At 45.5% G+C, this 27,940-nt stretch overlaps 1 protein-coding gene across 1 annotated transcript; it reads left to right on the plus strand.

Moving 5' to 3' along the window:
* The first annotated feature begins 21 nt into the window (after positions 1-21).
* TRPV5 (transient receptor potential cation channel subfamily V member 5) lies at positions 22-27,940 on the plus strand. Its single transcript, XM_039243049.1, has 15 exons — positions 22-149; positions 2,860-2,957; positions 3,112-3,234; positions 5,574-5,711; positions 6,009-6,107; positions 6,237-6,412; positions 6,758-6,904; positions 8,759-8,971; positions 19,702-19,788; positions 19,887-19,963; positions 20,209-20,374; positions 20,534-20,600; positions 22,910-23,178; positions 26,741-26,847; positions 27,567-27,940. Exons 1-15 carry the CDS (start codon positions 22-24, stop codon positions 27,871-27,873), a joined length of 2,202 nt encoding a protein of 733 aa, XP_039098980.1. The 3' UTR covers positions 27,874-27,940.

Here is a 27,940-nt window from a genome sequence, read left to right on the forward strand (position 1 = left end):
CAGTGCCTGAAAGGAGACGATATGGGGGCTCCTCCACCTCAGGCAGAAGGGCCCTGGGTCCAACTCCAGAAACTTCTGGCCTCCTGGCTGCTCAGAGAGCAGGACTGGGATCAGCATCTGGATGAGGCTCACATGCTGCAGCAGAAGAGGTAGGCTGCCCTGGTCATGCCACATTCCCCCCGCCCCCCCCCCCCAATCCCCCAGCCCACCAATCCACTCCCCCGTGTCTCCCTGTGTCTCTGTTTGGAGCAGCCCAGCATTCAGCCAGGCGGTTGGGTGTACCCGGCCCGCTCCTTACAACCCCCCGCTGCCTCTGAGTGGGCCCGAGGAGACTGGGCGTAGATTCGAAGCCAGGGACAAAACGACACTCCAGCTCTAACCTGCCTGGATGGTGGAGGAGGGGGGTGGGGGACAGAAGAAAGATAGAAGAAAGCAGATTGGAGGAGGGGGAGGCTAGGCAGGTGAAAGCTGGTGGGGAGCAAAGTGCTGGGGAAGGCAAGAGACCCTGGTGGTTTTTGAAGACACGTCGCCTGGAGAAAGAGCGGGGCATTCCCGTTAGTATGAATGAAAACTGATTGTGTAAAAAGGGGGAGGAGAGCTCTGTTCTGTATAACTTCTGGGGGTGGCCAGCTGATAAGGGAAACTCAGCGTATCTACCTTTTATCGAGCATCTACTTTGCACAGCGGAATGCTGGGTCCGGAGGATATGTAGACTGAATAGGCCTGTGCCCGCCCTGGGGGTGCCTGCAGGGGCTGGTATATTGCACTGAAAAGTGGCCGGGGCAGGGGCCTAGCCTGCAGGTGGGCCTCTGCCTCGGAGCATCTGGGGAACTTGTCACCTATCCGAGGGCTGCCTGGGGATGGTGTGAGCAGACGGCAGCAGGTCTGGGGTCCAGCCAGGGGGGCTCCACGGGCAGGTGGCCTCTAAGGCGGCACGGGATGCCATGCTACAGAAAACCCCTGCCCTTGGCTTAATGCGCTGCTGTGGTCAACTTGGAATTCTTAATTTTTGAACAGGGAGCCCTGCATTTTCCTCTTGCACCGGGCCTCACAGATGGTACAGCTGGCTGTGGCTGTGGTCTGAGCCCTCATTTGGAAAAGGCTCTCTCCTTGCTCACCAGCCCCCACCCCAGGCTCTGTGAGGGAACCTTTGGCCTCCCCATCTCCCTCCAAACTTCAGGGTGAGGCTAGGACAGTCTGGGAGAGAGAGCTGGGTTCTGGATCTCCCCTCTGCAGAGGGCGGTGCGTCCAGCACAGGGGGTGAATCCTAGCCCTGGGGACCCTGAGCTGGGCCTATTCACCCCGAGGGTCTAGGCGAGGTGGGGAGGGGGCTGGCCCTTACTGTGCTGGACCCTCCAGAGAGGACTTTTCTTTCCTTTTTTTTTTTTTTTTTTTTTTTTTTACAAATAGTTCATTGTCAAATTGGTTTCCATATAACACCCAGTGCTCATCCCCACAAGTGCCCTCCTCCATGCCCCTCCCCCCCCACATCCATCAGTCCTCAGTTTGTTTCTCAGCATTCAGAATAGAGTCTCTCATGGTTTGCCTCTCCCCCTTTCTCCCACCATTTCCCCCTTTCTTCTCCCCCATGGTCCTCAGTTAAGTTCCTCCTAATCCTCCTATACGTGCAAACATATGATATTTGTCCTTCTCTGCCTGACTTATTTCGCTCAGCATAACACCCTCAAGGGCCATCCATGTTGCTACACATGGCCAGATTTCATTGTTTCTCATTGCCACGTAGTATTCCATGGTATAGATAAACCACATCTTCTTGATCCATTCGTCTGTTGATGGACACTTAGGCTCACANTTTTGGCTATGGTTGAGAGTGCTGCTATGAACAGAGAGGACTTTTCTAATGGGCAGACCCGAGCTCCATCTTAAGATAAAAAGCTTCTTCTTTAAGTAAAAACATTCTTCCCCCTGGCTCACAGGGCGATTGGAGCAGAGGATCTGGGGGCCTGGGGACATCACAGGAAGCACTGGTCAGTGTGTTTGCCTTTCACCCCCCCCCCCCCCCCCCCCCCCCATGACCCTCCCGTGCCTTGTATTCACCTTGGGAGCCGATTTGTGCCTGCCCAGCAGCAGGAGTGGTTCAGCTTTATCTCTTGTTCAGTTCATCCAGGCAGGGGAGAAACAAAGATTAACCGACAAGAGGTACCTTAGGATGGATACCTCCACAGGGCTGCTTCAGCTCCTAGCGACTCGGTTCCCGGAGAAGCCCAAGGCTATGCTCCTCCTCAGTTACGAATGGGGTAAAACACAGAAGGAATCCATCCTCTGTACCCCCCACTCCAGAACCCTCCCTCTCCCCACTGCCACAGCGGGGGGTCTGACTCTGAGTAGCGGGAAGGATATTTAGAGTTTTGGCAGCTTGTAAATCTCTCAAGTTCCAACAGCTGGCCCCTCTCTGTCTCTCTGCCCCTCTGGTCTCTGACTCCCTTTGCCTCAGGAGAGCCGGTTCAGCCGGCCTGGGAGCACGGGTGAAGACATTTACTCAGCTTAGGTGGATTCAGCCAGGGCTGATGGTCTCCTGTTAGGGTCACCGGGGCCACCCACTCAGCAGCATGGATCCCTTCTGCCCCCCACAGAGTCTCCTGCCCACCTGAGCCTTGAGCCCCCACCCCCAGCCCCCCACCCCCACCTTGGGCAGAGCTGGCAATGATGCAACCACAGGGGAAGCTCTCCCCCAGTCTGGCCCTCAGCTAGAGTCCAGTTAACAACTCTTTGCAATGTGTCACTGCACACTTTGTGTGACTCTTATCTGTTCTGTGCAGAGAAGGTCCCTGGTCCTCTCTCTGCCCTTGGCCTCTCAGTGATTCTGTCTCTACTGGACTCACGTTCATCTTCTCCCAGGATCCAAGAGTCTCCATTGCTTCAGGCAGCCAAGAAAAATGACCTGTGTGCCTTGAAGAAACTTCTGCTGGACCGAAACTGTGACTTCCGACAGAGAGGTGGGTTGAGTGTGATGGAGCCAGGCCACCGGAGGCCACTGCCTCGCCCTAGGACACTGATGATTTCTGTGAGGGGTGGGGTAGAGTACCTCGAGCTGGAGCCCCTTCCTCAGGATGCTCTGAGTGTTTGACACCCTGTCTTACTCCCGTCCAGGAGCCTTGGGGGAGACCGCGCTGCACATAGCGGCCCTCTACGACAATCTCGAGGCCGCCATGGTGATGATAGAGGCTGTCCCGGAGCTGGTCAAGGAGCCCACCTTGTGTGAGCCATTTGTAGGTGAGGATCCCACACAGCAATTCAAGGTGGAGACAGGTATGGGAAAGCCTGATGTCACCTCTTAAAATGGGCCTCCGAAGGGTGACCTGGGAAGAGGTGCTAGAGGGTTCAAGAAGGTTGCCCTGGACTTAGAAGGCATCCAGGAGTCCCAGTCTTGGCCTTTAGCATCCATGACTTTATTTTTCTTCTTCTTCTTTTTTTCTTTGAGATTCATCTCTTGATAGAGGGCTCCAAACGCAGCTGTCCTTTTCCTTTTCCTTTCCTTTCCTTTTTTTCTTCCTTTGTAATTTAAATCCACGTTAGTTAACATGTAGTGTAATAATAATTTCAGGAATAGAATTTAGTGATTCATCACTAACGTATAACACCCAGTGGTCATTTCAACAAGTGTTCATTCCTCCTTCATGCCCATCCCCCACTTAGCCCACCCCCTCCCACCCAACACCCCACCAGCAAGCCTCAGTTTGTTCTCTGTATTTGAGTCTCTTATGGTTTGTCTCCCTCTCTGTTTTTATATTAATTTTGCTTCCCTTCCCTCATGTTTTGTATCTTAAATTCTACATATGAGTGAAGTCATGTGATATTTGTTTTTCTCTTATTTTGCTTAGCATAATACACTCTAGTTCCATCCATGTTGTTACAAATGGCAAGATTTCATTCTTTTTGATCACCAAGTAATATTCTATTGTATATATATATACATATATATACATGTATATATATGTATATATATATGTATATATATATACATGTATATATATATACACCACATTTTCTTTATCCATTCATCAGTCAATGGACATTTGGACATTTGGTTATTGTTGATAGTGTTGCTATAAACATCAAGGTGCATGTGCCTCTTCGAATCAGTGCTTCTGTATCCTTTGGATAAATACCTAGTAGTGCAATTGCTGGATCAAAGGATAGTTCTATTTTTAATTTTTTGAAGAACATCTATGCTTTTGTCCAGAGTGGTTGCAACCAGTTTGCATTCCCACCAGCAGTGCAAAACAGTTCCTATTTGGGGGGGCTGGGTGGCTCAGTTGGTTAAGTGTCCAACTTCGGCTCAGGTCATGATCTTCCAGCTTGTGAGTTCCAGCCCCATGCTGGGGATCTGTGCTGACAGCTCAGAGCCAAGAGTCTGCTTCAGATTCTGTGTTTCCCTCTCTCTCTGTCCCTCCCCCACTACTGCTCTGTCTCTCAAAAACAAATAAACATTTTTAAAAAAGGGTTTCTCTTTTTCTACATCCTTGCCAACATCTGTTGTTGCCTAAGTTGTTAATGTTAGCCATTCTGACTGGTGTGAGGTGGTATCTCATTGTGGTTTTGATTTGTATTTCCTTGCTGATGAGAGATGTTGAGCATTTTTTCATGTGTCTGTTGGCCACCTGGATGTCTTCTTTGGAATAGTGTCTCTTCATGTCTTTTGCCTGTTTCTTCACTGGATTATTTGTTTTTTTGGGTGTTGAGTTTGATAAGTTCATTATAGATTTTGGATACTAACCCCTTATCTGATATGTCATTTGCAAATAGTTTCTCCCATTCTGTCAGTTGCTGATTGTTTCCTTGGCTGTGCAGAAGCTTTTTATCTTGATGAGGTCCCAATAGTTCATATTTGCTTTTGTTTCCCTTGCTTCTGGACACATGTCAAGTAAGTTGCTGAAGCTGAGGTCAAAGCGAGTGTCACCTGTTTTCTCCTGTAGGATTTTGATGGCTTTCTGTCTTACATTTAGGTCTTTCAACCATTTTGAGTTCATTTTTGTGTATGGTGTAGAAAGTGGTCCAGGTTCATTCTTCTGCATGTTGCTGTCCAGTTTTCCCAGCACTGTTTGCTGAAGAGATTATCTTTTGTCCATTGGATATTCTTTCCTGCTTCATCAAAGATTAGTTGGCCATACATTTGTGGTTCTATTTCTGGGTTCTCTGTTCTGTTCCACTGATATATGTGTCTGTTCTTGTGCCAATACCATACTGTCTTGATGATTACAGCTTTATAATACAGCTTGAAGTCTGGAATTGTAAGCATATGTGACTTTATTTAGCCATTCACTATTTCCTTTCAACTCCTTTCATGTTCCCTGAAGGACAAAACTCTGTTTCTTTCTCTTATGGCAACATTACAGAGATTCCATATACACTCTACCCACACTAGTCAAGAGATGGGGACAGGGAGGTGGACAGCCTGTGAGATTAATTGGCATGAGTCCCAGGCCACTGCACTGAGTCAAGGGCAGAAATCTTTGCCAGGACTTGTCAGAGACCTCCTGCCTGCCAATGAGATGTTGTGTCCTTGAAGGAATTGGGAATAGACCCCATGACTGAGGCTCTCTCTGGGCCAGGTCAGACCGCACTGCACATAGCCATCGTGAACCAGAACGTGAACTTGGTGAGAGCCCTCCTTGCCCACGGGGCCAGCGTCTCTGCCAGAGCTACAGGCACAGCTTTCCGCCGCAGCCCCCGCAACCTCATCTACTTTGGTGAGAGCAGGGCCAGGGCTGGGAGGAAGGGGGATGGGGAGGTGGGCAAGAGCAAAGGGAGGGTGGGTGGAGGAGGGCTCCAGCCCTGGAAAAGTGGAAGGGGTCAGGCCTTCTAGGACTAAAGGCCAGAGCCAAGTCTCCCCGTGACACATACTCCGTCCCTGCCTCTGCTTCTGCTGACAAGTGTCCCCAGGCCCAGAGCTGAGATGTGGATGGAAGGAGGCAATCACTCGGGAACACTGCCCACCCCCCCGAGCCCATTGAGCACTCATGCCACGGAGCCCTCTGTGTCCACAGGGGAGCACCCTTTGTCCTTCGCTGCGTGCGTGGGCAGTGAGGAGATCGTGAGGCTGCTCATTGAGCATGGAGCCGACATCCGGGCCCAGGACTCCCTGGGTAAGAGCCGGGGTGCTGGGGGGCTGTGAGGGCAGGGGCCGGGACAGCCCGCAGGCCCACCCCAGGGTGGGCAGGGGAACAGCGGGGACTTTAGCCCAATGGCTCCGTGACGCCCGCGTCCTCCCCCAGGAAACACCGTGCTGCACATCCTCATCCTGCAGCCCAACAAGACCTTTGCCTGCCAGATGTACAACCTGCTGCTGTCCTACGATGGGCGCAGGGAGCACCTGCAGTCCCTGGACCTCGTGCCCAATCACCAGGGTCTCACCCCCTTCAAGCTGGCCGGAGTGGAGGGCAACAACGTGGTGAGGGGCACTCCCCCGGCCCCGTGGCGTCCGTCCAAAGACCCTTCCTCCCCAACTGCCCAGAGGGTTGGGAGCCTGCTCAGCCTCAGGGACTCCTGACTCGGAGGCTTTGAGAATGTCACTTCAGAGCATCAGCTCTGGGACCCCGGAGCTCTGTTCCCTTTACTTGTCTTCCTCGTTCAGATCTTTATAGGGTCCGTGGGAAAGAAGGATAACCAGAAAAAAGGAGGCTCACGCAACGAACCGTCCGTTAGTCCCAAGGAGTGGGCCACAGCCTTCTTAAGCGGTGTAGACCCCCAGCCAGCTTCTCACACTGACCCTCTGACTGCCCGCCGTTCCTCACAGATGTTCCAGCACCTGATGCAGAAGCGGAAGCACATCCAGTGGACCTACGGGCCGCTGACCTCCACTCTCTACGACCTCACCGAGATTGACTCCTGGGGGGAGGATGTGTCCTTTCTAGAGCTCGTGATTTCCTCCAAGAAGCGAGAGGTATGGGTGCCACAGAGGACCAGGGGCTGTCTGAGCAAAGCTTGTCCATTTGCTTAGATCCCAGGATCCAGACACTTCCCCCACCTTATAACAGTTGGAGGTGAGAACCCAACTGCGGGGCCTTTGGGAGAAAAGTCCAATCTGACTGTATGCTCCCTCTACCCAGCTCTAGCCTTTTCAGCTTACCTTTCTCATACTATCCTTTTAGCTGAGGATCTCTCCAAATGGCAGTCACTTCCTATCATTCATTCATTCATTCATTCATTCATTCAGCACATTGAGGGCCTTCTGAGTCCCAGCTGCTGTACAAGGAACTGAGGGTACAGAAATAAATAAGTCCCAGGTCTTGTCGCTTCCTCACAGTCCAGTCCCTGTCCTCAATAACTACAATGGAGTACAATGTCTGCTACGAGAAGGGTCTGCACCATGCCCAGTGGCAGCAAAGCTGAGGTCAAGTGACTTATCCTGGTTGGGCCAGGGAAGATGTCACAGAGGAAGGGCTTGAGCTGGGTCTTCAAGGGGGAGCTGGAATCTCCAGGAAGATGAGGGGCGGAGAACTCTCCAGAGAGGGGGAAACAAGTGTGCCATTCTGATAGTTCTGAACTGAGTGGCAGGTGGGAAGGGAAAATCTGTTGAAGACTCTAGGAGTGAGGAGAAAATGCTTCAGGTCCTCGTGAACCTCCAAAATAGTAGCAAGAGGGAATTTCTATTGTTTGTCTGCAACCTGACAATGTCCTGAGAGCCCTTCTAAGGCCATAAAATTCAGAAATTGTTAATACCCACAGAAAGAAGAGAACTTGAAAAGTCAGTTTGTGTGGTCTTGCTCAGAGAATATTCCTGGAAGCAGATAAACTTCCCTCAGGATTTCTTAGGAATTAGAATGCCAGTCCTGCTGTGTGAATTATGGCAACATTAATTCTTGATCTCCAGTTTCAGCGAGCTCTCAGCGTTCTCTTCCAGGTTTTATTCTTGTTTTGGTCAGCTACTTTTCCCCTCCTTCCAAATTCCTAGCCCTTTTTACATACCTCACAGCCTTCCCCCCTTAGTTCCACTGAAGCCCAGACTCTTACATCATGGCAAAAATTGAGGCTCTCCTCAAAAATCGGGCTCCTTCTACTTCCTGTCCTGAACTGCCAAACATATCAGAAACTACTCACCATCTCTCCTTCCCTCTGGGTTCAGCAGAAGAGATATTCTGTTTGCTAATGGTTCATTCCTCCAGCTATGCTTTGACTTTCGCCTTTTCTCACTTTCTCAGATGCCTCATCCCCTCCATCCTCCACTATCCTTTGTGCTTAACCCCTCACTGTGTTACTTCCGTCAGACCCCAGCCCACCATGGGGGCTTAGATGATTGCCTCATTCAACTTTCTGTGCCTCTACTGCTCCTCTCTAGTGCATAAGACTTGCAGAGAAAATAAGCCCACTTCCTTGCTTGGACCCCTCAGTGCTCCCTATTGCATTTGGAAAGATAATTCAAACTCCCTACTGTGCTCCTAATACCTGATGGTCTACCTCTTACCTACATCACCCCTTACAACTCCTGCCCACCACTTCCCATGGGTCCTCTCACATCCCCAGACACACCTCATTTGCAGATCACCTCCTTTCTCACCTCCTTGCCTTGGCACTTGCTGCTACTCATGGACCGATCTTTAACTCCTCTTTTCTACTAACTACTGCTCATCCCTCAAAGCCTCATTGGGGTTCTGGTGCCTTGGGTTTACTTCTGTAACAGACTGTATGGTGATGATGCTGTTATTGCCCTGCCCTCTGGGACCTGGTGGGAAAACCAGCACTCCTCACCCTGTCGGTCACCCCCCGCCCCCCAGCTTGTGCTCTCCTTCCATGGCAGGCTCGCCAGATCCTGGACCAGACCCCAGTGAAAGAGCTGGTGAGCCTCAAGTGGAAGAGATACGGACAGCGGTACTTCCACATTCTAGGTGCCTTGTACTTGCTCTATATGATCTGCTTCACCACCTGCTGCATCTACCGCCCCCTCAAGTTCCGCATGGGCAACCGCACAGATCCCCGGGACAACACAGTGCTCCAGCAGAAACTGCTACAGGTGACTCTTCCCAGAAGGGGGTGGAAGGGGAGCAGGGTCGCGGGGTGCTGGTGCTAGACACCAGAGGGATACCTACCCAGGAAAGGCGCTACTCCCTGGGCTCCAGCAGCAGGCTTCTGATCACTCAGACACAAATTTGGCATGAGAAGGGGCTTAATGAGTAAAAACATACTTATCCAGGGAGCTATGGTTTTTCTCACTAACCCTGAAAGAATACTTGGTATTGCAAACACTGTACATTTGTGAACTTCCTTATAATTTGCAAACCCTATTGTTTGAAAAGGAGGAAAATCATGCTCCAAGTACATTTCTGAGTCCATTTCTAGTCTGTTAGGGCAACACAGACATCCTTCCTGGCCTGCACTCTCTTCTGTGTACTGTCAATGTGATCTCATAGGCAATCCTGTGTCAGCTGTCAGACCACCTGTCAGGTCCCCTGCACAAGGTGCCCAGATTAAGTAGCAGGTTCTGAGGTTCCTTTTATGCCTGTGGGGTTGCCGTTCTGTAGTATTGTTCAGAGACCCACGGTGGTAAGGATGGCTGGGCAGAGGTGTAGAGTAGCCGTAAGAGTCTGCTGGTGACGGGAGCAAACTCTCCCTTGGGGGTGACGGCGTCTGTCAGCTCTAATGGGAGCCCCTGAGCATCTACGGTCAACGAGCATGGCTACTTGGGGTTGGTTTATGATTCATGGCTAACCACAATTTTTGTCTCAGTGACTTGAAATAGCCAAAGGTGGGTGCAGGTATGTGCGCAGAAAGCAAAGACAAAGAAGAATTTTGCCAGATGAGTAAGAGCTAGGTGATTGGAGATTTATGTTCCATGGAGGATGGGCCAGCCACAGGTATGGTGCAGCCTAGGCTGGGAGGAGGGGTAGTTTGGGTCAGAAAGAGAACATAAGCTGCTTGCCTAGTCTAGGAACAAAAACTCCGAGTCAAGTTAGACCAGAGAGAGTGGAATGTGCAGAGAAACAACAGGGCAGAACCTCACTAAACCACAAAGTCAGTCACGACACTTCGTCTCGCTTGCTCCTGTAACGGCCTCTCAGTATATATTCAGCACGCTCATGTAACCAGAGCCAGTCTCTGACAAAGGAGGGTTTGCTGCCTAGAGAGGACAATCCTGAGTGTGGAGGGGCTGCCCTGTTATGGCGGGCACCAGTGTGCTGGGGGGAGGTTATATTCCATAAGCCTCAAACTGGGCACAAAGGTTGGCCCTGGTGTGGAACCCACTTTGGGGGGGAGTAAGGACATTGAGAAGATGCCTAAGTGGGGTGGGCGAGAAACTGGAAATGGGGAAAATGCATGCACATGAATGAGCTGAGGGTGGCTGGGATTCTCCAACATTCCAGGCCCCATTTCTCAGATGCGTTGTTTGCCCAGTCTCCCTTGTCTCAAGCTTACCTGGGGATTTTCTGGATTTAGATTGTAGATAAAGGTCTGGCCTGAGAGTTGGGGGATCCTGAGCAATTGAATACTCTAAGCCTGCTCCCTATGTGCCCCTTTCTCTTTAGGACAGGACTAACATGTTTTTTGACCCAGATAGTCTATATTTAGAAGATCCCCTCCCCTTGCCTCAGGACTAGGTGAAGCATCTTTTTAGCTAAGGGTACCGCCCCATCCTTCTCTTTTCTTGCCTCTTTCCCTCCTTTCTTCCCTGGTACGACTTTTACCGTTTTGTCTTTCACTTAGACAGTGGAACCCAAATAGAAGACTCTTGGCTTTCAAATATTCTTTTCTTGGTTGGCGAGAGGGGCTAAGGGGTTAAGAATGCTCTTTTAGATGATCAGGTAGTGAAGACCACCAATGGAAGTTCTCTATTTTTTGGTGTTACCCCTGAGCCTTGTCCTGAGTTCCTCTTATTCAGTGAGTAAGTCAATCTGAATAATATCAGGGGCTTCTCAACTGATTACCATGATCTGAAAGATCCTGCTTTCTTGACATAGCGAGCTTGTTAAATAATAAGAAATTCTCTTTATTTTTCCTACGCTATATTACGTTAGAGTCTTAGAGCAATGAAAAAGCACGAGCAGTGTCTTGATTTGATTTTTTTAAGTTTATTTATTTATTTTGAGAGAGAAAGAGCATGGTAGCATGAGTGGGGGAGGGGCAGGGAGAGAGGGAGAGAGAGAGAATCCCAGGAGGGATTTTTAAAAAATGCTTATTTATTTATTTTGAGAGAGAGAACATGTGAGTTGAAGGAGAAGCAGAGAGAGAGGGAGACAGAAAATCCCAAGCAGGCTTCACACTGTCAGCATAGAGCCTGATGGTGGGGCTCAAACTCACAGACCATGAGATCATGACCTGAGCCAAGGTTGTGGTTAACTGACTGAGCCATCCAGACAGACACCCCTTCACTTGCTTAATGCAGTTGTTGACATGTTAGTTGGCCCATGGAGATTTATCTTAGACAAATGAATACTTTAATATCCAATTATACTAATAAATTGGTTGCACAGGGCTCTCGGTCACAGAAGAATTTCCTCTGTGGATCTCGTGGGATCCAGAGAAGTCACTGTGCTCCATGACAGCAGCTCAGCATCACCATCTCAGGATGGTTGAGATGAAAGGAAAAACTCATTGATTTATATGCAACAACACAAACTACACAAAAGCAGACATACACGAGGATGGAGTTAGTGTGTCTCTGTCCATTTTGGAGAGAGGGGGTTACTTCACTCTAAGATGCCTCGTTGTTCAGCCATGTAAGCTTTGCTTTTCCAGAGTTTCCTAAGCACTCTATTAATTAACTGAATTGATTTCCTACCTCCATTCAGCGTCTACTTGGTTTATGTAGAAGGACATGCATTCCAGTACTAGTTCTCTTGGGTTTCCAGGGGAGCAGAAAGATCAAAGTGTGGGAGTCAGGTGACTTGGGTTTTAGTCCTAATTTTGAAACCAAGTAAATATTTGACCCTGTACAGATCCTACCTCTTCCTAGATCAATGAATTTTAATCAAGATGGGAAACTGGTGAAAATATTGGTTCTTAAGCTACACCACACCTAATAAATCTGAATGTCTGCCGATGGTATTTTTAAGAGCTCTTTGAGTGATTCTAATATCCAGCCAGGGCTGAGAACTACTGGCTTCCATTTCAGACATCTATTCATCTCTAACTTTCCAGTCTTAAGTCAATCACTCTGGTCCTTCAGATTCCTGATGTGCTGTTCAGCAAAAAGGCATTGCTCTCTCATTGAATTTCCTTTTTGTCTCCTGAAGATTTCCTCCATCTCTCCTCTGCTTATAGAACTGAGACACTATTGTAGGTATTTGAAATTCAACATAATCTGAGCAAAATACACATTATCTCTCTGCCCTTTTGCAATCTACAGGCTGGTTTACATTAATTAAAGGAATAGATATTTCATTATAATCCATCATTGTTACAATTGACATTAGTTTTTTCCTATGATAAGGAAAAGGACAGCATGCTAAGAGAGCTTGTAACAGGGCCTGTGCATGCTGAAAAGCCAGAGAATGTTCCCCTGAGGAAGATACCTAAGCTGAGAGAGCTGGATACCAGTTAGAGGTGAAAAGTTAGTCCTAGGCAGAAAGAATGGACACACAAAAGCCCTGAGGCAGGAAGAACTTTGCCAGCATCCAGGGACTGAAAAGAGCTAGAACACAGGAGCTGAGGTGGAGGCCTCCAGGTGAGATTGTCCATGCAGATCCTTCTCAAATCATGAAGTGCCTTGTAGGCCATATTGAAGATTTTACCCTCTATCCCAAAGGTAATGGGAAGCTCAGAAGGATTAAAAAAAAATTCAATGTTTATTTATTTTTGATAGACAAAGAGAACACAAGGGTTGGGGGGAGGAGAAGTGAGGGAGGGAGACACAGAATCTGAAGCAGGCTCCAGGCTCTGAGCTATCAGCACAGAGCCCGACATGGAGCTTGAATGCACAGACCATGAGATCATGACCTGAGCTGAAGTCAGTCACCCAACCTACTGAGCCACCCAGGCACCCCTTAGAAGGATTTCAAATAGGGGAGGGACTTGACAGGACTTTTGGTTTAGATAAATGTCTCTGTAGGATGGAGAACAGATTTGAGGGGGCCCAGGTAGATGTGGGGAGACTAGTAAAGAGGCTGTTATAGTTCAACAAGCAAGAGATAATGGTGGGTTGGCCTAGGAATGTGCTGGGGGGTTGGCATCACTACTGCACAATGGATTTGGTGCAGGGAAGAAGTGAGAAGACTGTGGCAGGAATGACTCACAAGTTTCCATTCATTTACAAGAATGAAATCTTGCCATTTGCAACGACGTGGATGGAGCTAGAGAGTATCATGCCAAGTGAAATAAGCCAGAGGAAGACAAATACCGTATGATGTCACTCAAAGGTGGAATTTAAGAAACAAAACAAAAGAAAAAGAGAGAGACAGACCCCCCACCCCCCAAACCCCACTCTTAACTACAGAGGACAAACAGATAGTTATCAGAGGGGATGCGTGAAATTGGTGAAGGGAGAATAAGAGTTCCTTTATCTTCATGAGCCCTGGGTGATGTATAGAATTGTTGAATCACCATATTGTATACTCACAACTAATTTAACACTGTATATTAACTAAACTGGAATTAAAATTCTTAAAAAGAAGAATAGAAAATAACACTTCTCTAAGAGTAACTAAGGAAATAGCGAACAAATTGAATTATTCAGAAATTATTTATTAAATATTTGCTTTGTGCCAAAAAAAAAAAATTGCCCTCTACCTGTCATGGTTAGTGGGATTGGTTTGTCTACATGTCATTATTCCTCACAAGCTCTAAACAACCCAAAGCACCACAGCTATTTGAAATACCCAACTGACTTCCAGCTCTATACAACTTTGTTCAGGGATCCTAACCAACTTACCATGAGACAAGCATAGCAAATTAAAGAGGAAAAGAGGTGAGAAGTAGGGAGCCTGGTAGGTTAAAACAGCACCTGAGTGCTTGGTTTATGCACTTTACATGCATTTACCAGTGCTTGGGGGAGCTGGTTAAAATGCAGATTCTGGGAGGTGCCTGGGCGGCTCAGTCAGTTGAGCGTCCAACTCTTGATTTGGCTCAGATCATTATCCCAGGGTCATGGGACGGAGCCCCGTGTCAGACTCCATGCTGACCATGGAGCCTGCTTAAGACTCTTACTCTCTCACCCTCTGCCCCTCTCTCCTGCTTGCATGCATGCTCTCTTTCTCTCTAAAATAAAAAATAAAGAGGCACCTAGGTGGCTCAGTCAGTTAAGCCTGAGACTTTTTATTTCACCTCCAGTCCTAATCTCGCAGATCATGAGTTCGAGCTCTGCCTTGGGCTTTGTGCTGATGGCATGGAACCTGCTTGGGATTCTCTGTCTCCTCTCTCTGTCCCTCCCTGCTCTTCTCTCTCTCTCTTTCTCTATCTCTCAAAAATAAATAATATTAAAATAAATAAAATAAAAAATAAAAATGAACCCTTCTCACTCTCCGCAGATTCTGACAATAAAGCTCCAGTGAGACCTGAGATTCCTAACTAGCTATGGGGGTAGGGAGGTTGCTGCTGTTGTAATTCTATGAACCACATTTTGGATGACAAAGCATTAGATTATTTAATCCATATTTTATCCTAATAATTAAAGAAAAACGTCACCATTTTAAAGACCATGAATCTGAGGCCAGAGAGGTTAAGTGCTTTGGCAAAGACACTCAGCTAGTAAGGGCATCACTGGGATTTGGATTTTGGTCAGCTTTATTTCAGAACTTCACTTTAATACCAGTTGAGGTCGTTTCTCTCTCCAGAGTGATGTGCTGGACACCAGTGTTCTTTCTTAGCTACCCTGTTGTGTGAGAAATCATGTCCCCAGGCTTTGAGGGCTACCCATACTCACCTGTGTCTGGCTGCACTTAATCTGTGCCTGTCAAGACAAGGGACACAAAGTGTGAGGGGCACCCTGGCTAGGAGTCCCAGTAACTCCTCATTGTGATCCAGCAGGACTCTTTATGGGCACTTCATTCCTTTGCAAGCTGGAGTCTTGGGGTGGTAAAGAAGGTCTGGGACTGGCATTTGACCACCTTTTCTGCTGTATTCCTACTTCCCACAGGCTCCCTGCCTGTCTCGTAAGTGGTTCAGGTAACTTTGACTCTGCTATGCCCACCTGCTCTGGGCATTCCCTTCAAGGCAATGAGCTCAGCCAGCTGGTAAATGAGAGCAAGGCCATTAGGCTCACAGTGAAGTATGAATGACCAGCCTCCTCAGGGGATTTGGCTGTTGACAACTCTGAAAATTCCAAGCCATATGATGATGTAAAGAATTCCAGTCATTATTAAAAGACATTTATTTTTAGAGTCGGGTGGAGAATTTTCTTAGTGCGTTATTAGCCAGGCCTGCTTAGGTGACCTTGAGCTACAAATACGGAAATCCTGAAAAGGCCAAATTCATTGTGACCTTTTCCCCATTTGCCTCCAGATGGGCTTCCCAGTCCCACTTCCCGATTCTGTCTTTATCTCCCTTCTGCAACTTTCCCATCATGCTCAGCTTGCACCTGCCTGCTTATCTTTTCTTTTCCCTCCTTCCTCCTTTCAAATCAATGGAGCATCCACTACACTGTGCATTGTGGGTAAAAAGGAGTAGGACATCCCTGCTCTCAGGGAACTCTGAGATCACTAGTGAGGCATTTGTGGTCTTTATGAAAAGATTTCAGTGTACTGGGTGAGGTCTGTAAGCAGAGTGGTGCCATGTGCCTACGGGAGAGTCCCTGAGTGGGGTGTGGAGGGCCAGGAAAGGAGGTCCAGGAGGAATGCTGTGACCTGGGTCTTAAGGCTTAAGTAAATGTGAGCCAGTAAACTGATGGAGGAAGACATTCTAAGGAAAAGGCATAGTCCATGTGAAGGCCTGACTTAACAACTGAGAACCCAATAGTTCAAAATGGCTGGAGCTTCACACAGAATATGGGAACGCAGAGGAAAAGCCAACCAGCAAGACTTCTGCACTCCACGTTTGCTAGTCTGGGTCTTACTGTTTTTTTAGTTTCATCTGATCAAAAGAATTAAAAGAATACATGCACATGACTTAAAAACCACATGGCAGGTATAATGAAGAGTAGTCGTGTGGGGGCCTGCCTCTCCAGATCCAAAGTCTTATTCCCTGGAGGCAACCCAGGTTTTACTTCTTCAAGTTTTTCATTCCTGTTGTTATCTCCATGCTACTGAGTAGTACACTTTCATCTTTATTCATTAATTAAATCTATGCATTACTGGAATACGAATTATTGTTGGAATATATGGAATATCTGCTATGGTAAATATCCAGAGAGTTCCCTCCACTCCAATCTCCCCTTTATTTCTATTCTGAAGGCTTCAGGGAGCTAGGAAAGGGAGTGAGCAGCTCAGCCATGTGATGCCATTTGCATTTTAGAAAGACCAATCCAGAAACACGGTGACTAGTGGGTCGAATGAGGGGACATGGTTTCATGATAAACCAGATGACAGATGACATGGGTTTGCATTAAGGGAATAGTGCTGTGAATTGAGGAGGGGAGCCTTTGAGAAAGAATTGAGAGACTGAATGAACAGGACCTTGAGAATGAGTGTCTCTTCTACTTTGTCAAACATGACCTTGATTCCAAAATCCTTTCATAAAGACCACAAATCCCAAAAGCTGTGGATCAGCGTTTCAACAGAGAAAATCTTGAATACAATCTCCAGAGAATAAAGTTCTCAAAATTCAAGGGAAGACTCAATTCACAAAGGTAGTTAATTAAGGAGGAATTCTTATTATAAGTTCAAAGACACCAATAAGTCATTTATCAAAATTCAATGTTCTTCTCGAGTTTTTAAATGTTTTTTTATTTATTTTGAGAGCAAGGGAGAGGCAGAGGGAGGGAAAGAGAGAAACCCAAGCAGGCTCTGCACTATCAGCACAGAGCCTGATCTCACAAATCATGGGATCATGACCTGAACAAAAATCAAGAATTGGATGCTTAACCACTGAGCCACCCAGGTGCCCTGGTCCTGTCCATTTTTAAACCACTGAAAGATTTTACAAACAAAAGAGTATCTATTGCAAACCAAGAATCAACATTAAGCACATTGGTGTGAAACACCAGAATTCCTTTCAAATCAAAAGAAAAACAAAGTTTTTTAAAAACCCAATAGTTCCTTTATGTTTTTGTCTTTATTGATGTATAATTGATAAAGAAAGTTGCAAGGTCCATAAAGTGTACATTGAGGTGATTTGGAATACGTATACACCATCTAGTTCATTCTCTAAAGTGTACATTGCAGAGATTTGGAATACATATACACCATGAAAGGATTTCCACCATCTAGTTCATTAACACACTCATCACTGCACATATTTATCTTTTTTCTTTGCTTTTGGTGAGAACAATTAAGTTCTATTCTCTAAGCAAATTTCAATTATAGAATGCAGTGTAATTAACTACAGTTAAGTTTTACATTAGATTCTTGGAGACTATTTAGGTTATAGCTGAGAGTTTGTGCCTTTTTACCAACTTCTCCCTATTTCTTTTACCCCACCATCCCTGGCAACCACTTTTCTACAATCTGTTTCTAGGATTTTGACTTTATTTTTTTTTTAAGATTCCACATATAAGTGGTACTATGCAGTGTCTGTCTTCTCTGTTGGGCTTATTTTACTTAACATAATGCCCTCAAGGTCCACCCATGTTGTCACATATGGAAGCACTTCCTTCTTTCTTGTGGCTGAATGATATTTTATTGTATCTATGTCCACCGTATCTTCTTAATCCACTCATCCATTGATGGACAGTTCTTTTACATGGTTGAGCCAAGGAAAGAGGGGTTGGTGGCAGTTCTCCAGACATACTCAACCAAGGTTCAAAGTTTAAAAAAGAATTCAAAGTTTCTGTACAAACACATATATGGCACAGATGCAGTTATTTTATTTCTATATTTAATGTTATTTTGTTTCTGTATTTAATATACTTATTATTAATCCTACTACCCGCTACCTGATTCACAAAAGAGGTTGGAATGTTTTATAATTAAAGAGAGATACTACAGGAACATTAAGATAAAGAAAACGAATGAGGCCCATGAAGTGAATTTCAGGACAGAGGAGGGGAGATTCAGTTAGAGCTGAGGATTTAAACAAAACAAAACAAAACAAAACAAAACAAAACAAAACAAGATTCAAACTCAGAGCCTCCTTGCAGGCAAGGCAATAGGGAAACTTCCCATTAGATGATAAAATAAAATTGACCGGATTGTCAAGAGAACATCAATTCTCTAAACAATAACAGCAACAGCAAAAACAAAGTAACGGAAGTCTAGCCACAGTTTGTTAGATCACGTTGCTCACCAAGCACATAGACATCAGCTCTTTTTTGGTCTCTCCTGGTCCCATATGATTTACCTGAAACATTTTCACCCTTTATTGGTAAGTCTGGTTCTACTCTTCCATAAAGCTATATCTTTGTCTTCTTCTGAGCTGTCACTTTCTGAGCATCCATGGGACTCCTGGTGGGTACCTTCTTTATATCGTAGATCACCTCCTAATACATAGCATCTCTTCCTATTTCAAAACTATGTTTCTCACTGGACCAGAGAATATGCACTCCAAGTAGCCTGCTGAGAGAAGCTCAGAGGTTCCAGTTTAAAAGCAGAGCATAGATGATTAGCATTCCTTATGCCTAATGAGGGATCACATCCTTCCTAGCTTAGATCATCAACTTTTCCACTGGCCTCAGGGACTCTCAACTCCTTTCTTGGGTGCATTACTCAGAGAGGTGACTTTAGAGAAGAGAGTTCCTAAAATTTTGAAGTGTACTTGAATGTGTTGAAATTACTGGTACAATTTCACGGGGGGATTACATATATATGAAACATCGTTTTCTGGCAACAGGGTCCACAGTCTTAATGATATTCTCCAATGGACTCATAACCCCCCAAAAGCTGAAGATCATTATTGCAGCATTCTTTCACAGCATATGTGTAATGTTGTAAGCCCTTTACTGTGAAATAACATACCCAGAAGAAGGATGGTCTTGTTTTATCTTGACCTTAGGGCTATACCTTCTATACCTACTGCTCAGGATAAGGTGGCAACCCTTCCTCAAAACTAAAGTCCATTCAGTGTCTCTAACCCTTTTTTTCTGACCTTTTCTATATTGCCACATCATAACAAGATCACAATGAATATATATATCTATAGTGGTTTATGGCTTATAAAGTACATCCAGATACATCATCTAATTTAATATCCACAATAACACTAAGATATAAACATTAGAGCCTCCATTTTTTAGAACTACCAAAACTGGTAAGTTCTGGGTCCATTTTGGAATCTGAATTCTGTGATGTATTTATAGTCTAGTCTACCTTCCAAAGACCACATGAGATTGGAAAAGTTGGACTTTCAGCGTAGCTGAAACCATCCCAAGCCACTAATACCTCTTCCTGTTGGTTTAGCCTTCTTAACTTGATGCTCTGAAATGCACGTCTCTTGGTACACACATCATAAATTACCGCTCACAATATATATTACAGGGATTTTCTAGGGGGGTGGGTCCAGTTATTTAGAATGTATATTAAGCCTTAAATACATAGACTAATGGCCTGGTCACAAAGTTAAGCACAATTGACAAATACAGTGCAGGGGAGGAAGGTAATGGCGGTGGTAAGGGGAACTTTTCTCCATCCAGATTGGACTTTAGTTGCTTTAAACCACTTGCCCCCAAAGACTGGATTCTTAATCCATCAAAAAATACTTCTTACCCTGAATTTACTCCCACAGGAGGCCTATGTGACCCAGCAGGATAAAATCCGTCTGGTGGGGGAGCTGGTGACCATCACGGGGGCTGTGATCATCCTGCTCCTGGAGGTGAAGTACAACCAAGGTCCATGCTGAGGCCATCCTCCTGGGGCCCCAGACTGAACTGCAGTCCACATTGTCTTTTTGTTTTACTGGCCTCTTTCCAGATCCCAGACATCTTCAGAGTTGGTGCTTCTCGCTATTTTGGACAGACTATCCTCGGGGGACCGTTCCATGTCATCATGTGAGTGTCTCTTCCTTTCAGTTCCATGTCTTTCCTCACCAGAATTGTTCCATGTCTCCCATTCACTCTTTGGGACCTAGACTTCAGTTGACTCTCATTTCTAGGGATTTTTGTTCAGTGGGCTCATATGTGTGTTTTGGGTATAAGGACTAAGCCTCAGTAGGTACCACCCAACTCATTACCATGCTAGAGAGGACCTAGAATATTTCCTCTCTCATTCCTTGTTCCTTGCCCCCTCTCCCAAGCATCACCTATGCCTGCATGGTGCTGGTGACCATGGTGATGCGTCTCTCCAACATGAACGGGGAGATGGTGCCCATGTCCATTGCCCTGGTGCTGGGTTGGTGCAGTGTTATGTACTTCGCTCGAGGATTCCAGATGCTTGGTCCCTTCACCATCATGATTCAGAAGGTCAGTGCCTTCCCCAAAGCTTCCTCTGGCATCAGCAATAGGATCTTTCCAGACAGAGGGAGGAGGTGGAGCAAGGGGGCCTCCAGTTTAGCAAGATAGCTGCAGAGAAGCAGGTGAAGAAGGGTCATTAAACCCTCCATCTCCTTCCCTTTCCTGTAGATGATTTTTGGAGACCTAATGCGTTTCTGCTGGCTGATGGCTGTGGTTATTCTGGGATTTGCCTCAGGTAAGAGCACTATTCCCTCCACTACTAGGTCATGGGATCCAATTCTCCAGAAAGTTCACTCACTCTTGCTCTCAGTTTTCATTTACACTCTCTTTTGCTTTTTTCCCCCGGTGGATATTGAGTCAAAAAGCACACTCATATTCGTAGGATCAAGGTCACTTAAGTTGACCTGGGAGGTAAACCATGTGCTCTGAATTTATGGGCCAATAACATTATGTTGACTAACAGCCCACAAGATTTTTAAAAAGAGATAGATAAAGGACTTTAGAGAGACAGGGACATTAAACAGGAAAGATTGGCCAGTTGTGGAGCTTAGAAAACTATGTGGACAAACAGAGTTAGTGCTATATTTAACTCTTCTGTGTCTACACTTCAAAAGAAGAAACAGAGAATTCAATAACACGTAACGTCTTTTTTTCCTATGTGCATTTGAAGTTGGGAGAAAAAGAAAGAATTCAGCAAGGAGATACAGAAAATGACTTTGGAGAGTTTGAGGATGAGAGAGGAAAACGGAAGAAAAAGAGGTATAAAGAGAGATTGGGGAAAGAGGGAGAAGGGACTTAGTCGCAGCCCAAGGCACACATGGAATGTCGAGGTAGAGAGAGGAACACAGCCAGAAAATAACAGCCAGGGACAGAGGTAGGGTGAAGGCAGTGCAAAAGTAGGAGAAAGTTCCTACGGAAAGGCACTGAGAGAAAGGAAGAGCGGTGAGATATGGCAACTCAAGTCTAGTCTTCTATGTCTGCCACCAAATATCCGTAAGACAAGGGCATGCCCTAGGCAGTATCTGAAGACCTCTCAACTCTAAAAATGGCCTTTTAGAACAACAGGCACTATTCTTTTCCTAGGAATTCCCATTTAACAGGAATTCCCACCCAACAGTAGACCAAAAAAAAAAAAACAAAAAAAAAACCCCCAAGATCTCAGCTATGAAAAGGTAAAACTGTGGTAGTTTTGCCTATTTGGAAGTGTTCCTTATGTATTCTTTCTTCCCACCCTCTACCCCATCTGCACACATCATGAATTACTGCTCACAACATGTGTGCATATAGTTAAACTAAGCACATGTGGTGTATAGTACATGGATGTTATACAGCATATAGTATAAGTCATAATGACAGAGTAGTTTTCTGTAGATGTCCTATACCCAGGATCTCTTAAACCATCTCTTCTTGGTTGTTGCACTTGCCTTTCCTGTCAGTAAGTAGAAAATTGATGTTTTGTCATAGACCCTATTTTCATTCTTTTTAAAAAATTTTTTATGTTTTATATATTTCTGAGAGAGAGAGAGATATAGCATGAACAGTGAAGGGTCAGAGAGAGAGGGAGACACAGGATCTGAAACAGGCTGCAGGCTCTGAGCTAGTTGTCAGCACAGAGCCGGACACAGGGCTGGAACCCACTAACTGTGAGATCATGACTTGACCCAAAGTCAGACGCTTAACCGACTGAGCCACCCAGGCGCCCCTACGACAACCTTATTTCCATTCTTGAGATCATTTTGTTTATATTTCAGTTTCCCATACAGAGAGAAGTATTTTGAAGGTTTTAATGCTGTACTAATGTTCCAGGATGCCCAATATTATCCAGTAGGCTACACACTGAGCAGGGAAATCTTTTCCATGACAGTCCAAGCTCATCTATGGAATCTTAGAGTGATGGACGGTTATCCAGGGGCCACTTAGAAATTTTTAAAAGGTGTTTTTCTTTTGGCCAGTTCATATGGTCAGTTCTTTAAAATTGTTGGAAATTCCATGCATCCTTGTAACAAATTATCTTTTCTTTATTTATTTTTAATTAATCAATTAATTAATTTTTAAAGTTACATCCAAGTTAGTTAGAATATAGTGCAACAATGACTCCAGGAGTAGATTCCTTAAAGCCTGTTACCCATTTAGCCCATCCCCCCTCCCACAGCCCCTCCAACAACCCTCTGTTTGTTCTCTGTAGTTGAGTCTCTTATGTACAAATTATCTTTTAAATATTTGATTTTCTAAAATGTGAAAAGCAGTTAGGTGACTTATTTTGTGTATAGCTATTATATATATAATACACACACATACTTCAAGTACACATTTTGCTAAATGGCTGGGTATTACTATTGTCCAGAGTGATGAACTTGGTCATAAGACATCCTAAGGTTAGCCAGATGTAAAATGTGACTTATATGAATACAGTCACAAATGTACATGTATGGGCGTGTATGTGTATCTGCAAGTGTGTAAATGTATGGAGATATGACCAGGCCCATGCTTATTGTGATACTTCCCTATTTCCCCATCTCCATGCCCACTTCCTGGGCGGAGCAGCGTTTTATGTCATTTTCCAGACAGAGGACCCATCCAATCTGGGGCACTTCTATGACTATCCCATGGCACTGTTCAGCACCTTTGAGCTTTTCCTCACCGTCATTGATGGGCCTGCCAACTACGAAGTGAACTTACCCTTCATGTTTGGCATTGTCTACTTTGCCTTCACCATCATTGCCACGCTGCTCATGCTCAACCTATTCATCGCCATGATGGGTGATACACACTGGCGGGTGGCCCATGAGCGGGATGAGCTCTGGAGGGCCCAGGTGAGTTTATTAGTGTTAGTCTTACTAAGGGAAAGAGAATGGAGAGAAAAATCTAAGTGGAAAATGTTATGGTATATGACTCTTAGGAGAGTCACAGAATAATCCTGTGGGGTTGTCACCTCAACAAAGTTACATTTGGATCGAGGAGGAGACAAAAGAGGGTAAAATAGTACAGGAGGGGTAGATTCAACACCCAAGAGCTGAGGTGTTGATCACAGGGGAAAAGTGGATCTAACAGTCAACCTCAAGTCCAGTGAGAACTAGAGACTGTCTTGGCTTATATATTCTAGTGGTTTATTTTAATTTTTTAAATTTTATCTATTTTTTAAACATTTTTTATTTTTAAGTAATCTCTACACCCAGCATGGGTACTTTACTAACTAAGCAAGCCAGGCACTAGCTATATATTCTAGTTTTAAATTTTCATTTTTAATCTTATCTTCTATTTGCTTTCCCCTGTTTCTCTACGATTTTTTCTTTTTATCAGTGAAGATAATACAATTTTAGGATTGGAAGTACCTTTAGTGGTTCTCTAGTTGAGTTCCTATTCAGTGATTAATTATTCATTGGTCAAAGGGTCATTTAATATCTTTAATGCTGATTTAGGACCTTATTATCATATGGATTTGGGTAGTGGTTGGGGAAGAAGAGAGCTTTTTCATATTTCAGAAATTTTTGTTATTAGAAATGTCCATATTGTATTGAGCTAAAGCCTATATTTCTACAATTCCACTCTTTGGCCCCAGTCTTTTCTTCTCATATACACAGAACACACTCTTCTGTATGAACACCATTCAAACATTTGAATGAATGCAGCTATCATTTATCCCCTCAGACTTCCCATTCCCTTAACAATAATTATGTAGAGCCTGTTATGTGTTGGGAAATGTCTAGGAACTGGGGACAGCAGCATGAACACAACAGATGCCATCTGTGTCTCATGGAGCCCACAGTCTGGTTGGGAAGACTGCCATTAAACAAAGGACTTCATGGAAGCCTGTACAACTACAGTAGTGAAAGTATAACAGAGAAGTAGAAGATGCTAAGAACAAGAGACAACAGAGGAGTCTGATTGCAAAGTTAGGAAATGCTTTCCTGATGGAGTGACATTTAAGATGAGCTCCTAAACATGGGTAAGAATTATCCAGTTAAGGAGAATGACAGAAAGGGATGGAGGTTAGGATTTGTATCAGTCAGGACTGTTGGCTATAGGGACAGAGAACCAAACTCAAATATACGGAGAGGGGTGGGGGGAGAAGGAGGAAGGAAGGAAGGAAGGAAGGAAGGAAGGAAGGAAGGAAGGAAGGAAGGAAGGAAGGAAGGAAGGAAAAAAATGGCATTGGAAGGAGGATATGTTGGTCCTCACAACTGGGAAGTTTAAAGAACTAAACTAGCTTTAGCATATCTGGCCGGAGTCTGTATTTCCATCTCACACATTACATCAATTTCTCTGTTATGCTCACCTTTCCAGTCTGCTCTCCTAAGTCAGTCTGTCCCATCACATGGGTGAGATGTCTTTTAGAAGCTCCAAATTCCCAAAGGAATGAGCAGGTGTACTGCATTGCACAGTTCCAAGGGCCCCATCTCTGTTGTATTCTGTGTGCCTCCTGATAGTGTGCAATATGTAACCCCTCAGAAATCACCCCCCCCAAGAACCAAGTCTAAGTTCCATCTCACTGCAACAGGTTTGAGCTATAGGTGCATCCTTGAATTTGAGGTTAAGGTAAGGACTGGAGAGTGGTGATGGTGGTGGTGGTGTTTAGGGGAGAATCAGCTAATCAGTCAGGGTGTAGTCCCATCTACCTTAAATGATGGACACAGTGGTAAAGGGACAATGCTCTAAGCAAAAGGGGTCTATTACCGGAAAAAGGTGGGGGGCCTACTGATGGTACAACAGGACACACAAATGTCCTTTTCAAGATAAAGAAAGAGAGCTTCTTTATAAAGAAAGAGAACAAGTGATTAAAAGTCCTGAGGTTAGGGGCACCTGGGTGGCTCAGTCAGTTAAGTGTTGGACTCTTGATTTCAGCTCAGGTCATGATCTCACGGTTTGTGGATTCAAGCCCTGTACTGGGCTCTGCACTGACAGTGCAAAGCCTGCTTAGGATTCTCTCTCTCTCCTCTCTCTCTGTCCCTCTCCTGCTAATGTGCTCTCTTTCTCTCTCTCTCTCAAAATAAATAAACATTAAAAAAAAGTCCTGATGTTGGAGGGAACTTGGTCCAACTAAGAAATCAAGTAGAAAAATACAACATGAGAAATTGGGCTACTTTAAGTATTGCTAGTTTCTTCAACTAACCAAACTTTCTGCACTTGTTCATGCCTAAGAGATCATGGTCCTTTCAAAAGTAGAGTGTTCTGAATAGGATTGAAGGAATGCAATATAAAGAGGGGGCATGCCTTTCCTTGCTTGGACACTATAGTAGAAATAGCACCTCAAATTGAGCCAGGTCTTAGGGCACCTGGGTGGCTCAGTCACTTAAGCATCCAACTCTTGGCTTTGTCTCAGGTTGAGATCTCATGGTTTGTGGGTTCGAGCCCCACATCAGGTTCTGCACTGAGGGTGCAAAAGCTGTTTGGGATTCTCTCTCTCCCCTCCATCTCCACCCCTCTTCCACTACAGAGAGAAAGAAGGAAAGAAAGAAAGAAAGAAAGAAAGAAAGAAAGAAAGAAAGAAAGAAAGAAAGAAAGAAGAAAGAAAGAAGCTTAAAAAAAAAAAAAAGAGCCGGGTCTTTAAACAAATAGACATCTGGCCCTTATGAAGGTTATGATCAGCTAGAACCCCTGCAGCTTCGTTATGCAACTTAATTTGCAAAGCCCCTTTACCATTTCCTGTACTTACACAGATACTTTGTTCTTAAACATAAATGTAGTACTTTATATTTGGTTCTCTTTAATTTAACGTTATTGGTATTTGACCAGCATTCCAGTCTGGCGAGATCGTTTTTATATTGCTTCTGTCACCTCACATCATTACATATCCCTCCCAGTTTTGTGTCACAGTCATATTTGATAAGCTTGTCTTCTATGTTTCATTTAAGTAATTAATGAGGGCTGGGCAAAGGACAGAACATCTGACCTGCCACCAGAATGTTCCTTGCCAAGTTTGCAGTCACTAACCCACTCTTTTTCTTTGGAGGGTATGAGTATTTAACTTGCTGCAAATTCCCTGAACACTAACAGTGTCATTTCATCTCACAATCATAGAGATTCTATTTAATCATTTTATCTAAATCAAGATAACTAGTCTCTGGCTTTCCTATGAAAAAGAAAATGAGATTAGTTTGGACGGACTCATTTTCTGTGAATGTGAATAGTAATGTAGGGGTCACAGTTTTATTCAAAACACTCATAAAATATCCTCTCTCCTTTTATGATGAATGATGATTAAAGCAGGTAGCATGAGGCCTGGCACAAGCTAGGGCATGGCCCAATGGCTATCATCTCCCCAATCTCTGGTGTCCCCGTCTGAGAGATTCCTCTTTGTTGACTATGTCGGTGGCTTCTAGTGTTCCCTGAGACCTCACCACTCTTCCTGAGTTTCCTCTACCTCACTCCTCCCAGGTGGTGGCCACCACGGTGATGCTGGAGCGGAAGCTGCCTCGCTTCCTGTGGCCTCGCTCTGGGATCTGCGGGTGCCAGTATGGGCTGGGGGACCGCTGGTTCCTGCGGTGAGTGACTGTGACTGTGCATATGTGTAAACTACTAACAAGCGTGGGGCCATGGGAGTAGGATGACCAATTCCACATTTATCACACATCTTTCCATCCCCGAGATCCCCAGCTGGACCCAAAGGTGACATCATCACTCTATAAAGTGAGACTGCATTGGCCTGTTTAGGGGAGGGGGGGTGGAGCCGACGAGAAGGGTGACAAGATGGCTGATAGCTGATGCCAGGCTGGAGTACATCAGGGTAGTGATGTGTGTGAGGTTATACACGTGTCCATGCTCACATGTGGGCACGGGCTACCCAACTTGTTCTAGTCTTGTTCCTAGCTGACCCTCATTTCTAGTATGTTATTGCCCTGAAGCTAACCTTCTTCATACTCTACCTTCAGCTCCTGACCTGGCTTCTCTCTCTCTTGCTCTCTCTGTCTCTATTTTTAATTTCATATTCACGATCACATCATAAACACACACACACACACACACACACACACACACACACACATACACGCCCCATTACCTCCAAATCCTGATTGCTTACCTCGTTGGTCTCTATCCCACTTTGCCCTCCATTCCACTGCTCTTCCCTTCATTTGATCCTAGGACTCTGGACCTTTCCTTGCCTTGTCCTTTGGTCCTGTTTCCTACAGTTGCTCTTCCCACCTCTCTTCATGGCCCTTTTCCCTTCACCTCAACCGAGTCCCTCCTCCTTTGCCCTCCTCAGAGTCGAGAACCACCATGATCAAAATCCTTTGCGAGTGCTTCGCTATGTGGAAGCTTTCAGGGGCTCAGACAAGGAGAATGGACAAGAACAGCTTTCTGAGAAGCAGCCTTCTGTTTCTGTGACCGAACGTGAGACCCTAGCCAGAGCCTCTCTGCACCCCCCAACCCCGTCCCTGTCCCGGACCACGTCTCACAGCAGCAGCAGCCACCGGGGCTGGGAGATCCTGCGTCGCAACACACTAGGACACGTGAACCTTGGGCTGGACCTTGGTGAGGGGGATGGAGAGGAAAATATCTATCATTTATGATGAGGACCCCTGTCACTGTTGGCCTGACAAACGGGTGGGCCTAAATGGAGGGAAGTATCTGATTTTA

Source organism: Hyaena hyaena, unplaced genomic scaffold (genome assembly GCF_003009895.1).
Source record: "Hyaena hyaena isolate Hyena2069 unplaced genomic scaffold, ASM300989v1 scaffold_220, whole genome shotgun sequence".
NCBI classification, from domain to species: Eukaryota; Metazoa; Chordata; class Mammalia; order Carnivora; family Hyaenidae; genus Hyaena; species Hyaena hyaena.